A 16,062-nucleotide genomic window follows, 5' to 3' on the forward strand; every position below is an offset into this window, starting at 1 on the left:
AGTGGGTTATGCAATGGCTTTGATCTATAAGTTACTGGTTCATATCCTTTTACTTAACCTAACAGGGCCCACACTGGTCACAGTATTGTGGCTGGTTACGTTTGAAAGGGCATCTGGAGTGCTGCCTGCTAGTTGAGTGGTCTAAACTGCAGTACATATGCCAGGCCCTGTACCAGCCTCAGTGTTGTGACATAAATTCCTGGCTCCAAAGATTTGCCCAGGGTCCCCTCCGGCTCTTCACCCCCTTTTCACTCTGTATTGATACTTTGCAGCTGATGTCATTAATATTCCCTGGGAGTGTGATGCTAACTGAAGGCACTGCTCTGTCTGAAACTATGTTAGACTTTAATCTGAGCTTTAATTTAACAATCCGACCATAAAGAACTGACTTAGTTGGAACTACAACAGGTGAGATGATTTTTACTGTTAAACAAGTCCCTCTCAACTAAAATTACAGTCACAAGCTAGCTAGCATTAGCCAAAAGTTTTTCAGTGTGTCACTCCCATATTTTGGGAAACTGCTAAACAGGACCATGAGTGCTTGCATTGATTAAATCCATTTCTTAAAACTTGTTTAATGCCATGGTAACTGCTGAACATTTACAGATATCACAGATATACATCATAGGCTGTTTAAAGAAGTGAACTGAGTCAGTATGACGTCACCCACAGCTCCAGTCAAATGAGGCTAGCAGTTATAGGGGCCAATTTGGAGCTGAGTTGCATATTAGGAATTAACGGCCTCAAGTATCATAGCAACGAAAGAGCCAATCCAGAGTGAGGCTGTTGAAGGTAACGTGCCTTCTCACATGTACTGCTGGTTTAGCAGGGAGCTGGTTTAGCAATGCTGTCAATCAAACCTGTTGCTTATCCCGGAGTGACCTCAGGGAAATATAGAATTCAGAGAAATAAGATTCATATCTTGATTTATGGACACAATAGAGAAATAAAAAACACCAGGATCATGTAGATTGGGTTAATACGAATATTGTAAGACTGACATGACAAGTTATGGAGAGGGGCACGACGGTTTTTCAATAGAAGGTGAATTAGAGCCAGAGTCGATTGAGCTGGAAGTGCGCCCATGATCACTTCCTATTTGGAACAAGGCAGTTAGCAGGTTAGCTATGTCAATTTGTATTTACAGTCTATGATATAAATGCACCAGGTTTTAGTCAGACAAAATGTGTTTTAGTCAACTCATTATTTTATTTAGATGATAAGGATTTCTCTGGGACAACAGCAGAAAGGAGAAGTGAGTGAGCTGAAGATTTGGTATTTACATGTAAGAAGGAGTAAATAATGACATTAATTCAATTATGATTCACATGTCTCTATACAAATACATTGTTTCCTACTACGTTTTTCTGCATAAATAGTTGTTTCTGCATGAACTCCCGCTGCAGGTGTAGTTTTGTGAGTGCAGGTGGGAAGGGGCGTTACCTTCAACAGCCTCACTCGAAATTGTCTCTTTGGTTGCCATGCTGCTTGCGGTCGGATTTTCAAATATGGAACTCTGCTCCAAATTGGCCCCTGTAACTGCGAGCCTCGATGAGCTTCATTTGACTGGAGCCAAACGTTATGGGTGACGTCACTCTCACTTAGTCCATTTCTTTATACAGTCTAAGCAAAACACAAATGAAAGAAAGAGAGATGCAGATATTTGAAGGCAGTTTTGAGCAGGTGAGTTTTCAGGGTTTTTTTTGAAAATGGTGAGTGTGGGTGAACCAAGAATTTCTTAAATCAAACGCAGCCAAAAAAAACATACCCGCCATTGTGTCCACCTTGTGCACATGTCTTAAATGAAACCTGTGCACCCTGTAGTTTAGACCTATCCTCCAACTCATTCAGTCTTTATATTTCAGTAGATTCATCTCACAAATGTATTTAAAAAGGAAAAATGTAAACACTAAATTTGGAAGGGAAAGTGAAGTGACCAGACATCCCATGAAGTGGCCAAAGCTCCCATTCAAACCTCCTATTCTCAGTAAACCGTTCTCTCACCCCCTCTCCTCCTTCTCTCTTCTCCTCCCACCCTTCTCTCCTCTCCCTCTTCTCTCTCCTCCCTCTCCCCTCCTCCCTTTCCCCGTCTTCCCTCCTCTCTCCTTTTCTTCTTCTCTCTCCTCCTCCTCTCTCCTCCCTCTCCCCTCCTCTCCCTCCCCCTCCTCTCCTATTCTCGTCCTCCCCTTTCCCCTCCTCTCCCCTCCTCCCTTCCCGCCCTCTTCCCTCCTCTCTCCTTTTCTTCTTCTCTCTCCTCCTCTCTCCTCCCTCTCCCCTCCTCTCACTTCCTCCCTCCTCCTCTTTCTCTCTCCCCCCTCTCCCCTTCTCTCTCCTCATCTCCTCTCTCCTCCCTCTCCACTCCTCTCCTCCTCTCCCCTCCTCTCGCCTCCTCTGTTCTCCCTCCTCTTTTCTTCTTCTCGTCTCTCCTCCCTCTCTTCCCTGTACCTCTGTAGTGTTAGTCTGATAATGGCTGTATCGACTGTACCTCTAACTGCAGCTAAATGCTTCCCCAAAGTGATCCGTCAGAACAGCGCTGGTCCAGAAGACGTCTTTATACATCCTTTTCGTTTCCTTAACTACTTTAGTATGTAAATGAGGACATTAAACATTTGAACGTTTCATTTGATTATTCAGCAGTACTAGTGATATCAATGGTGAGACTGGCACTTGCAGCATAAGCAGGTCAAAGTCATTTTAATGAGTTAGGAACATTAAAGGAACTGTATGCAGCCAGCACTGTTACAGCTTTTAAAAAGGTGTTACATCTGAACCTGGGCTGAGCCTAAACCTGCAAATAGAGGACACATACAAGTTTTTTGCATTCTCAGTATATGAATAGGCCACTTACTGAGCTCCAGACGCTGCACTAGCACTGATCACTGACCAATTGGATTTCAGCATTGAAACTGGCAACCCAAATGATAGACTCATGTGAGGCTCATTCTGCTTTCTGATTGGACAATAAGTATCCCAAGTACTAAACAGGCCCAACCCTGCTGCTTAGCTTCTGAGATCTGATTAATGACATTAATTAGACAAAGAAGTATATTAGCTTGGATTTGTTTGGGTTTTTTAATTTATTTTTTTGCCAGTATTCACTATTGTACACATACGTTTTTAGTGGTAGGGATAACCAGAGCACACAGAAGAAACCCACCCAAACACAGGCAGAACAAGCAAACCCCTCACTTTAATGCTTTTGTCTGATGTAAACATATGAAATTAAATGTGATAATGTGATACTAAAGTAGATAAAGTCCTGTATTATGAGACAGTGTTCAGCTAAAGTGATCAGGCCCACAGCACAGTCTTATATAATCAGCTTTTTAATCCTGTTTGTCTAATTACACACACAGAGTTGTGTGTTTGGAAATGAGAAATTACAGCCTGAAGTCTGATCTCATCATTTGTGTTTTTCATTCAGCACTAATTGTTTACAGTTGTTTGGTTTGTAGAAAAAGCAGGACGCAGTATTATCCAGTAGGCTCCTGTAGTTTTCAAAGGGTCTGAAAAACTGTATACATTTTAGAGGAGGTATTTTACTTCTATGGGGTATTAACTGCTGACACATAACATATTTATATCACCATGTTACCTTTTTACCTTTTATTGTTTTGAAAAGGCTATATTCGCCGAAGTTTTAGTTTTGTTTTTTGTTTGTTTTGTTTTGTTTTTCACGCTCTGAGTCCATCCTCCCTTTGCTCTCCACGCTAAGTCACTCCCCCTTCAGAGCACTATCACATTACATTCAGGGTGCATCCTGCTAATGGAACTACAGCACATTGCATCTGGTTTTGTACTGTATTGTTTTGTATCATGTTTTTGTATATGTATGGAGAATTGCCGTGTGGGAGCATGGGCGACGTAGGCTTGTGAGCTGAGCATTAGTCGACAGTTTTTCAGATAGTCACTTTCTCCTTTTGGTTGAAAATCAGACTTCTAAACAGGACCATAAACACTCGTATTTATCACAGGCTCCTGAAAATGTGCTATTTGAATATAATTTGTGTTTTTGTTTTGAGTTTTCAGACTTTCTTTCAGACAATCTTCAGACTTTTCAGACATCTCAAAACTCAGGTTGTGTATGCATTGTGTCACCATGGTAACTGTTGAACATTCTGCCATAGACATACATGCAGAACACCCCAGCGTGATAAGTTAAGGATTTCACTATAGTTTGGTCATGAGGTCAATAATCGTGAATAACTGTAAAATGGTCATGTTTTTGTATCTGTAACTTACATTTGATACTGTGGTAACTTCTACACCAACTTTTCAATCCCTACTCTCCATTTGAAATACAGAGGCATAAATAATGACTATTTTCAACTTAAAACTGGTCTCTTAAGAGATAAAAGGTCCCAGATCCTAAGGGCTGTGCATGTGACAGATGTCTAAACTCTGCCTTCTCATTCGCTGGGCCTTATCTGTGTTTGGGAGATGCAGAGATTATTCTTGAATTAAAAGGAACTTAAATGTGTCTGGGTGGCTTTATCTTTGTCTGTGTAACATCAAAAGAGCAAAGTGACTCCAAAACGATGCATTAATCACATTATAAATATCATCAGGATGTATTTTGCGGTGCTGCATGGGATTGAGCCGGGGAGATTTTGGCACTTTTTTTCTGAGAAATATTAAAATTACGATTAGATTTCCCATTTATATTTTAATAGTATAGAATTATGTAAAGTTCACAGTTTAAAGAATGCTATGTAACTTTCCTGATGGAGGGACAGACTCCATGAAGATGTTATTGTTTTGCTTGGAATGTTACAGAGTATTGAACAAACAGGTTTAGATTGTGTTTATTTAGTTACATTTTTTTTTTGTATTGCTAAAAATACCTTGAAAACAGTCTGCACAGGGTTGCCTCTCCATAGACCTGACCTGTAGCTTTTTTTATTTATGTATTTGATATAGCCAGTGCACATTAATGGACATCTGTAATTGGAGCATAAATATGTCAGATTATAGCAAAGATGCTCATTTCCATCATCAACTTGGACTGGGAGCAGAGGGATAATCAGGAGATGCGTGATAGCATGCTTTTGCTGTTAACTTTTCCGTGATGGCAAAACTCCACTCTGGCCTCTGAAAGTTGTGAAAAGTGCGTTGAACTCATAACATAACATAAGTCAGGAATAACCTTGGACCACTGTCATCTGTTTAAAATGGACTAGTCTGTTTTTCATGTTTTCAAGACATTAAAAATCACATCGAGCACCTTTAAATGGATGTATAATATATGTAATGTATATAGTCTCTTGTCTCTGTTTGCAGTGTGTCCCAGTGGGAAGTTTGGGAAGGCCTGTGCAGAGTCCTGTTCCTGCACAAACAACGGGACATGTAACCCCATCGACGGCTCATGTCAGTGCTACCCCGGCTGGATCGGACTGGACTGCTCCAAACGTAAGGCGCCACACACACTAAATATCATATAAGGTTAAAGGGCTCATATTATGCTATTTTCTGATTTGTGTTATAATGTTTTCTCATCACAAACATACCTGGAGTTGTGTTTTGTTTCACATAAACCCTTCGCTCAAACTGAAAACACTCTGTTCCAACTTGTGATGTCATTGGATGATAATACAAGAAGTGCTCCACTGTGTTTTTAAACTCCACACACCTTCACTAGAATTTGGATAATCTCAGCCCCAGAATTGCCAGTCTCATATCTACCACATTTTAGCTGTTAACTAGCCTGGTAAAAATAGTAAACATCTTTGCTCTATGTGTGATATTTTCAACATAAAATATAAAAAAGGAAGTTCAAGGCCACTTACAAAAAATAAAAAATCACTACCAACAGTTTTAATTATTCTGTCAGAAATGGAAAAGTTGGAATAACCAAAACAGTGTAAAAGACCAAACCTTTTCAAAATAATGACCAAATTATGTGAAAACAGCAGGAAACTGGGTCATGAAGAGTCCAGCCGTCTGAAATACTGGACTTAAAATAAGTTTGCACATCATGGTTCTAATTAGCACAGCACTTTGAAAGGAATGCTTTTAGACAATAGTCACTACACTGCAAAATCAAACGTCTACATATGTTAAAAGTACTGTGTTATGTTAAACTGATTTATTTCATATTGTCCCAGCGTAGTGTTGTACTTCAGCTCCACATGCTTGAGGCATTATATATGTTCAGACAGAGTCCATTTTCAAGGCTACACTATAGGCAAGGCAAGTTTATTTGTATAGTACAATTTGTACACAAGGTAATTCAAAGTGCTTAACAGAATAAGAAAGACATTAAAATCACACAAATCAAAACATAAATAATCACCCAATCTGCAACTCTCTCACCCACTCGTTTGCACCCTTTAAAAACTCTCTCTCGCACTTTTTAAACACTGTCTTGCTCAGTTTAAGAACTTTCCCATTACTTTACAAAAAAACTTTCCTGTCACTTCTCAAATACTTTCCTGTCACTTTACTATGTCTAATAAAAGTCCATCAGTCCATGTTTCTTTTGTCATCATAAAATTACCATTAAATGAGAAGAACACTACACACTATACGCTAGTCTCTCATTTGTGTTGCCAGTTTCAATGCTGAAATCCACTTGGTTTAAACCTAAAATGACTTTCTCTGATCTGAATGGTCACTACCTAAACTCCAGTGCCTGCAGCCAATCATGAGTCAGTGCTAGTGCAGCCTCTGCAGATCAGTGAGTGAATTCTGGAGGTTCTGAACTTTCACATGAGGCCTGTCCATATACTGAGAATGAGAAAAAACTTATATGTGTCCTCTGTCTGCAGGTTTACCTCTGGCAACCCTGTAACAAAAGTGATTTTTTTTTTTTTTTTTTTTTTTTTTTTTTTTTTCAGAAAGTGGTAACATTATTTAACTCTAAAAGTGTGATTTGTTATCAGTTGAGAGGACTTAAAGCCATAAGATTAATATTGCAGGTCTGTGGTGCCAAACCCCAAACAAATAATGATAAGGTTAAGCGTTTGTAGATTTCTATTTTGAATATTTCTTCCAAAAACAGTGAATCTTCCATAGAGTTATATAGACCTCTGCTCACCATCTGAGATTATGACATCATCAAAAGCCTAGAACATAAACGCAGCCTATGTATACTACCTTTGTGCTCTGATTGTTTATTATAAGTTGATATTTGTTGTTGTTTTTGCACAGCGTGTGATGCAGGCTGGTGGGGGCCGGACTGTATCCACTCGTGTAACTGCCACAATGGGGCCGTGTGCAATGCTGTGGACGGAGAGTGTGACTGCGGACCAGGGTGGACTGGACTCTACTGCACTCAGCGTATGGGAACATAATACAATGCAATATACAAAACAGATGTATACAAGCAGAAAACAATAGAAACTGCATTAGAAGTGGATGAAATGACAATTCAATATAGATTATTTTTGCAGCTCTCCATAAATGAACACACATATCTATACATATACATACATATCTAAAAACAAAGATTGGGAGCGCTTCTGGGTCTGAAAAATACACACAATGTAAACAATCAGTTGCTCTTCAAAGACTAAAGATATACTCTTAAAAACACTGAAAAATGGTCCCATCTATCTATATGTAGTTAGATTGGCTAAGGGGTATGAAATTGCAGAACTAGTCAGAATACTAAACCAGGTCTAACACCTGATCCAGGACTAAAACTGGACCACATCAGGTATATAGAGAATCAGAAGACTCACTTCTGCTCTTAAACATACAAATTTGTTTTTTGTTTGACAATGGTAAAGTATGGAAGTCAGTCCTAGAGCAACATCTAGTGGCTAAGCATTTAACTACAACCCACATTGTTATCATCTGGAGTGTTGTTTCACAGTAGTTTCAACCTCCTTTTGTCTTCCTTTGTCTCTTGTTCTCTCTTACTCCCCTTTTTCACCCCCTTTCCAGGCTGTCCCTCTGGTTTCTTTGGTCCTCATTGCTCGGAGGTGTGCCGCTGTCAGAATGGAGGAGACTGCGACCACATCACTGGGCTCTGCTCTTGTCGAACTGGCTTCATCGGAAACAACTGTGAACTCAGTAATTAAGACTATCTTCTCATATGCTCTGGTTTATTTAAGATTATATTTTTAACTCTCAAGACCTGAAGTAAATTAATGTATTGGATTTAGATTACTCTTTTCACGAAACCCAAAGCACTTTACAGTGCATTATTACACTTATGTAGCCACAGCTGCACTGGGGCAGAATGGCAGAAAAACACACAGTTCATTCATACTAGTCAAGGTGGGTTTAGTGTCTTGCCTAAGGATACTACCAAGTGCCCCACTGTGGCACCTGACAATCCCAGCAGTCTCCCATCCCAGCACTAACTCGGCCCTTTAATGTTTTCTTCTATTATTGTCCTGTACTATAAAGCACTTTATGCACCATAGGCTGTGCTATATAAATGAAGTTGACACTAGCCTTTAAGGACAATGAGATTGAAACACTTTTGACATCCTAGAGATTTATTTTCATAGTTTGAACCATCTGTATCAGTGACTCCTAACCCTTATTTTGATACAACTATATATTTTATAAATACTAGTATCCTGTATTAGCCTGTTTGTCTGTCCCTCATCATATTAAACTCAGTTGTTTGTGTGTAGAGTGCCCGGCTGGCACGTTTGGGTATGGCTGTCAGCAGCTGTGTGAGTGCATGAACAACGCCACCTGTGACTATGTGACCGGGACATGCTACTGCAGCATCGGCTTCAAGGGGATACGCTGTGACCAGGGTGAGAAAACACTTACTACTACTACTATTAGTACTACTACTACTACTACTACTGCCATTACTACACTAGTACTGCGAACAGTTTAATAATAATAATTACTAATAACAGTAGTGTTTACATGTGTTTTTGTATTGTATTTGCCTTACATATTTTGAGAGGAACTGTTTTAAAGATAGGATTGTGTACATCCAGTGTGACCATGGTGAGACTACAACTACTACTACTGCAATTGCTACTACAAGTACTACTACTCCTAAAAGCTACTACTACTGCTACTACATTAGTACTAATAACAGTGTTCATGTCAGACTGGTCATCTACTATGACCAGGGTGAGACTGTAGCTCATTGTAACAAGGCTAAGGTACTACCTGGTTCTTTAGGGAATGTGGCCTCTTCATTTGACCCATCCTTTATTGCCTTCTTACTGAGCAGCAACAACAGAAAATAAACCAGTTTATTTTATTTATCAGTGGAGATGTAATAAAGAGTGAAAATTGCTGTTTTTAAAGAAGCCACTGCTATATTTACTATAACAACAACTACTACTATTGCTACTACTACTACACTACTACTAATAAAACTACTACTGCTATTTGAGTAAACTGTACACACCTATTGCCTGTCCCATAGCGGCTCTGATGATGGAGGAGTTGAATCCATACACAAAGATCAGCCCTGCGTTGGCATCGGAGCGTCATTCGGCTGGAGCGGTTTTGGGAATTGTGTTTCTGCTCCTTCTGATCCTCATCATGTCGGCTCTGGTGCTATGGTTCAGATACAGACAGAGAGAGAAGGCCCAACAAGCCCCAAGTGTCACCTACAACCCAGCACTGCACCTCAGCAACGCAGACTACTCCCTCTCCGGTAAGAACCCACTGAGGGAAAATGGGAACAATTTTAATAATAAGGTTGTTTTCAGTAGTGTTGACTTCTTAAAGAGTCTGTGTCTAATTTTGAACCATGAGTGAAGAACATGTTTCAAATTTACAGAATACATATTATGCATAAATTGACTTTTTAGAGCCTTTAACCATGTTATACTGTTGTCCCCTTCATCAAAAACATGCCTGGAGTTGTATTTTTGCTTCATTCACACTTGTTTCATTAATCCATTAATCCAAGATTGTCTTCTCGGAACCTCAAAAATGTTCTGTTCACATACTAGCAGTTTTTTTTCTCACAAATTGAATTCCAGTCTTTTATTGTGCAGTTTTTAAGCCCATAAACTATCACCGGACTCATTCTGCCCTCAAATTGTGTTCACAACAAGCAAATGGCTCTATCAGCAAAGCATTCATTGATTATACTCTAATTGTTCATTCCCATTGTTGACAGCAGAGTGAGCTACTATGTTTAAGTGCCTCATTGGAAAATGGAGGAGAAGTTTATAAAGTATATTTTCTAAATATAGAGATTATTTAAAGTTAGAAAATGTGAAATACATATGATGACCAAAACATGTTTGAAAGAGAATTAAAGCCACAGAATACATCATGTGTTCTGTAACTACTTTGTCTTTTCTCTCACATTGAGGTTGTTGTTTCCACATAGTTCTCACCCAACAATGTCTCTGATTGGGTAAAAATCATCCTGGGCAGTTGCTTCCTCATGGGTCTCTTTCAACAAAATGTATTTCTATATATATTGGATACACCACTTAATTCAGTCAGTGCAACAGTTCAGTCCCTTATTTTTCCACAAACAGTTGCTTTTACAAAACAGTTATTATTTTATTAAACCAGATCCTGCTGAGATTTGGAACCTCATTTTTAGGGGAGTCCTGCTCATGTTTGTAGTAGAAAAGTAAAATGAAGAACATGATTTACAGTATATGGAGTAAAAGGCATTTTAAAAGTCAGTCTTTTTATCTGCAAATATAAATTTTAAATACATATCTTTTATATTGATATGTATTTAAAATGTATATTTGCAGATATTTCTCTGTCAAATAGTTTTTCTGTATATATAATAGTTTGTCTGTCCACCTCTCAAAATAATAATACACTACACAGGTTATCAGTGGTAGAATCTGCTGGGGCTCCTCACTTTCATTTTGCTGCATTTGTTCCATGAATATTACCACGAATATTATGTTTTGTGAACCTAAACTGTACTAACCTTGGTGTGTTTTGACAAAGAAAGTAGATACTTCTCTTTTCTAGTGATATGTATTTAAAGTTTGAGTCATTTACTCAGAAGTTTTGATAGCATGTGTATATTTTAGTATTCTCCAAGTTATTTTTGACATCTTCATTTTCTCCTGAAGTTCAGTCTGTCCTGTGCTCTTGTTAACGTTTTTCCCTATGTGTGTATATATATCTGTATTGTAACTGTATGAGTGAATACATGTGACTGTCAGGTCTGCAGTGCATTGGGCTGCTGTCCTCTACAGACTCTTCTCCCAGTAACAGCTCTGTGGCTGTGGGAAGCTGCTTCTCAAACCCGAGCTACCACACTCTGGGCCCCTGCACCTATGCTGCCTACTATGCCAAACCATACAAGAGGCCCAGCAAGGTATTACACTCTGCATTATACTGTTGTCACAATACTAACATTTCAAACCCGATTTGGATGCTAAGGAATAGCCTCGATACTCCATACCAATTCCAATACCGCTCTTTCTTTAGACAGCGGAATGTGATTTTCAGCATTAAATGGTAGTACTTTCTTTTCTGTTCCCATGTGGTATTATATCTGTGTAATCCCTCAGTCGTTCAGGTTAGAGAAATTCCATGTTCTTTATAAATGAAGCAATATTTGATTTGATGTTTCAGTGCACATTTGAGGAGATACATAGGTCATACAATATTGAACAAAATACTGTATCCTACTTTTAAATATTAGGATAAAAATACATTAGGATAAAAATACAGTCCATAAAATGTCCATAAATAAAAAAAAAAACCTTTTCATTATATTATGTTAGGCCATTGTGTAAGAGCAAGACACTAAAATATTATGATGTTTTGTTTCAGATTAAAACTAAGAGGCGTCACAGGAACAGCGCTCCTGAGTGGGGGGCCTACTGTAACCTCAGTGACCTGGGTCAGTCTGTTTATCTGATGTGTGTTCACTGTTACTCACTGTATAAAGTATAGTATAAAGAAGTGGACTAAGTCAGTATGACAACACCCATAGCATTTGGCTCCAGTCAAATGAAGTTCATAGAGGCTAGCAGTTATAGGGGCCAATCAAAGAGCCAATCTGGAGCAAGGCTGTTGAAGGTAGCGCCCCTTCACGCTCACACTGCTGGTTTAGCAGGGAGTGGACACTTAGCAACGCTGTCAATCGAACCTGGTAATGGTAGCAGGACCGACCTCAGGGGATATCTTGATATCTTACAATAGTAAAATAAAAATACCAGGATGATGTAGAGCTAGTTAATATAAACAGACCAAAAAGACCAAAATGACGAGCCTGACAGCAGTTACAAAGAGAGGGGCCTTATTTTCTCAATACAACGTGAATTGGAGATAGAGTCAATGGAGCCGAAAGTGCACCCATGCTCACTTCCTATTTGGAGCATGGCCATTAGCAGGTTAGCTATGTCCATTTAGCTATGTCCATTTCTATATACAGTCTATGGTTACTTCTTTGCACAGAACTACAAATCCCATCTACACTGAGACTGGAAGCTACAGTTTAGACCTCTGCTGTCCCCCATTCAGACTAATGTTTTATGGACAAGTTGGCAACATTTCTCCATACTAATTAGTAAAATAGTTGGTTTCTGTGATTGAGAATAAGTTAATTTGACTTCCACCTTGTTTTGTATCGGTGCTTTGCAGTGACCTCAAGCTGGGGTGTTCTGCACATGTCACTATGATGGAATGTTCAGCAGTTATGATGGTGGCACAATGCACACATTAGTAAACACAGCCAAAAAACTTTTAAGATAGTATGAAAACTCAAGAAAAAAGTCGTCATGGTCCTGTGTTTGATTTTCAACAAAAAAAGTGACAGTAGCTGTCAGTCGGCTTATTCTGGTCAGAAAGAGTGTTAAAATAAAACTCAGATTAAAGTACTTGTTACTTGAGTAACAGAGCTTCAGATAGAGTAGTTCCTTCAGTTAGCATCACACCCCTAGGGAATGTTAATGACATCAGCTGCAAAGTATCAAATATGAAAAGTCGGGGAAAAAGCTTTTGAGAGGCTAAAAACAAATGTGGTTTACATGGCTTCCATTCTGAATGTTTGCTTTAAGAATGTCTTATTCAGACTGATGTGTGTTTATATCTGTGTGTGAACTGTGTGTGCTCATCAGGAGTGCATTGTCTGGATGGACGGAGGTTCAGTTATCACATGGACCCCAGATTTAGAGGTACTGTAATCCACGTTTACTGTAATGCTGAGGTCTTATCAAAACTACATGGAGTGGGGACGGGCAATATGACAAACAAAAATCATATTTATTGAGCATGTTTTGGGTCACCAAATCAGGGAAACTATGAGATAAGATCCTCCAGCTAAGGTCGTCCTGACCAAGACAAGCCCTCACTACTGACAGGTTGCTCTAGCGGCATTGAAGCATGGGTCAAATGCAATGTTACTGAAGTAGGAGTAAAAGTGTGCTGCTAGAAAAGCACTCAAGTAAATGTAAATGTAAGTAAAAGGTACTCAAATAAATGTAATTGACTAAATATAACTGAGTACTACTCACCTCTCATTAAATCCGTTGTGCTTGTGTGCTTTCATATGATTATGTCCATATTATTATATTGCCCAGCCCTACCATGAAGTCCTTTTTCTTGCTCGCTTCATACCTGTTTGGTTAAATGGATTTTGCACTTTAAACTCTATATATAATGCTTTCCACTTTTGTCTCCTGCAGGACGGTCTCAACTCCTCTGTGTTCCTCTCCTGCTTGGACTCTCCTGTCTCTAAACCTTCCCATGCTTAAATCATGTTTTTTTAATACTCTCTTCCTGAATGACGTATTCCTACTCTCCTTGCAGCTCTTATAATGCTCCTTGTAACTTTTAATTTACGTTTCTTTGCTTGGTTCTGAACTGTATGAATTTGAATTAAAGGAGACACATTATGCAATAACAAGTTTAATGCGATTTTAACCATGTTATAATGGTGTTCTCTCATCATTTTAAATCACTTGGACCCTCATATTGTTAACGTGTTCACATGACACATTTCTGATGGATGACAAATACATCATTGATATCTCTTTTTCCCTCTCTCCCCTCTCTTCTATCTTGCTCTTTCTTCTCTCTCTTTGTCCCTGTCCTATCTTCCCTTTCTCTTCCCCTTTTCTTTTCTCTCTTTCTTTCCTCTCTTTCCTCCTTCTCTCCCCCCTGTATTTCTCCTTCTCTCCTTCAATCTTGCTCTCTCTTTTTCTTCACCCCCCCCTTCCCATTCCTCACTCTCCCCCCCTCTTTTCTCACTCTCGCCTCCCTCTTTTCCCTCTTTTCTCTCTCTACCCCCCTCTTTTCTCTCCCCCTCTTTTTCTCTCTTCTCCCTTTTCCTCTCAGACTACATGAAGGGCTCTCTGTCCAGCACGTGCTCTTTGAACAGTGAGAATCCGTATGCAACCATCAGTGAATCTTCGGGGGCGGTCTGTAAACACTCTGAGAGCAGCTACGTCGAGATGAAGTCGCCCGCCCACCAGAGCCACCATGGTCATGTGACTGCCACACACCCAGGTCATGTGACGCACTGCTGCCCTGCCTCCATCGTCGCCACGGCAACAACGACAACAGCCCCAGGAATACACCCAATCAAAAACATCTACGATATGGGTATGATATATATGGGCACAAGAACGGCACTCTTCAATCCATGCATGTAGATTGTTTTAATATTCTAATCTGAAAATTGATTTGGTAAAACACTGAAGCACTTTTATTGTGCATCAAGTAATATCTAGACAGTTATACAGTACACAGACCTGAGGAGATCCAGTGCTAATGGAATCCCTCAGGGCTGTGTACTTTCACCTCTGTTCTTCTCTCTTTACCCCAAGTACAGCACCTCGACCCATGAGCCTGTGACAGTGACATTTAGGCCTAAGACACACTGTACGCATATTTCACCCTATGCAAGCGTAAAAACAACATGTTTTGGATGCGCCCAGTCAAGTTTGATTGGTTTTCCCATTGAAAAACACAGAGTCAGAGCCATGCATATATGTCCTGCTTGTGCTGCCGGTGTGGCCATCCTTGCCATGACTCGCGACTATGGTTTTGCAATGTTACACTCGTAAACGACAATGTGTGCAGTGTGCTTTGAGCCTTAGACAGTGTTGAGATCTGTTGTACATTTTTGTTTTTCCATGATTCTTACAGAGCCGACCATCAGTGTGATCCAGGCGGTCTCCTCTTACCCCCAGAACCTGTATGACCTTCCCAGGAACAGCCACATCCCGAGCCACTATGATGTACTCCCAGTGCGGCCCAGTCCTGCCCACTGCTCCCATACACCTCCACAGGGCAGCCCCACCTCCTCCCTGCTCTAGGGCCCTGCAAGACACTGAGAATATAACCCACAACCAACTACAATCCCACCCACTCTCTGCTTCACTGCATTGCAAAAAAGAATATCTACTTTACTTTAAATTACCTGAATACAGACCATTATCAACCTCACCTCTAGATCTATGGTTACGTTTGTGTGCCCTGTTACAAAACTGTTCCCCAAATCGATACTTTACAGTGACATCATGTTGGGGGGAGTACTGAATGTGGAGGAATGTTCAGCACTTACCAGCAGTGACACAATGCACACATTAGCACACACAGCCTGATAAGTTTTTAGATCATCTGAAAACTCAAGAAAAAATACAAAAAGGATTTAAACTGCTAATTTCTAGGAACCTATGATCCGTACAAGCATTCATAGTTTAGGTAGGTATTTAACTAAGTCTCACCTTTTTTTCTCACCTGTTGTAGTTCCATCTAAGGCAATTCTTTATGGTCAGATTGTGTTAAAACCAAGCTTAGATTCAGACAGAGCAGTGCCTCAAGTTATTTGTTAGGGATTGGTTCCATAAACTTGAAATATTACTCCTAATGTCTTATAGTCCTTTAGCTGACAACAACCACATCTTTGGGGTTGAGTAATGGCACCACTTTCTGAAGCTACTCTGAAAAAATAATGTCACTCTTTTATTTATGGACGTTGAACTTTGTCTGCAGTCTGACAGTTAAACACCAAATTCTACCATAAAATTCTGACCTGTCTCCAGCTCAGTTTTAAACTATAGGGATTTAACAATCAACCTATTAGCTCATCTATTTCCAATGTGTCACAACCAGTGTTGGGAAGTAATTAAATACTTGTACTGAAAATACATATTCAGAATACTCATTTTGAGTAACTGTATTCAGATACAG

The 16,062-nt window shown here is 39.6% G+C and overlaps 1 protein-coding gene across 1 annotated transcript in view; it reads left to right on the top strand.

Moving 5' to 3' along the window:
• LOC117393788 (multiple epidermal growth factor-like domains protein 10) overlaps window positions 1–15,185 on the top strand; it is a 105,353-nt gene extending 90,168 nt beyond the window's left edge. Inside the window, exons 13-22 of the mRNA XM_055230259.1 lie at window positions 5,281–5,409; window positions 7,150–7,278; window positions 7,888–8,016; window positions 8,589–8,717; window positions 9,350–9,583; window positions 11,079–11,233; window positions 11,695–11,764; window positions 12,984–13,040; window positions 14,203–14,469; window positions 15,016–15,185. Coding sequence (XP_055086234.1) covers window positions 5,281–5,409; window positions 7,150–7,278; window positions 7,888–8,016; window positions 8,589–8,717; window positions 9,350–9,583; window positions 11,079–11,233; window positions 11,695–11,764; window positions 12,984–13,040; window positions 14,203–14,469; window positions 15,016–15,185 — 1,469 coding nt within the window. The remainder of the gene's footprint in view (window positions 1–5,280; window positions 5,410–7,149; window positions 7,279–7,887; window positions 8,017–8,588; window positions 8,718–9,349; window positions 9,584–11,078; window positions 11,234–11,694; window positions 11,765–12,983; window positions 13,041–14,202; window positions 14,470–15,015) is intronic.
• Window positions 15,186–16,062: the final 877 nt, after the last annotated feature.

The sequence above is a fragment of the Periophthalmus magnuspinnatus genome, chromosome 3, assembly GCF_009829125.3.
Source record: "Periophthalmus magnuspinnatus isolate fPerMag1 chromosome 3, fPerMag1.2.pri, whole genome shotgun sequence".
In the NCBI taxonomy this organism is placed as follows: Eukaryota; Metazoa; Chordata; class Actinopteri; order Gobiiformes; family Gobiidae; genus Periophthalmus; species Periophthalmus magnuspinnatus.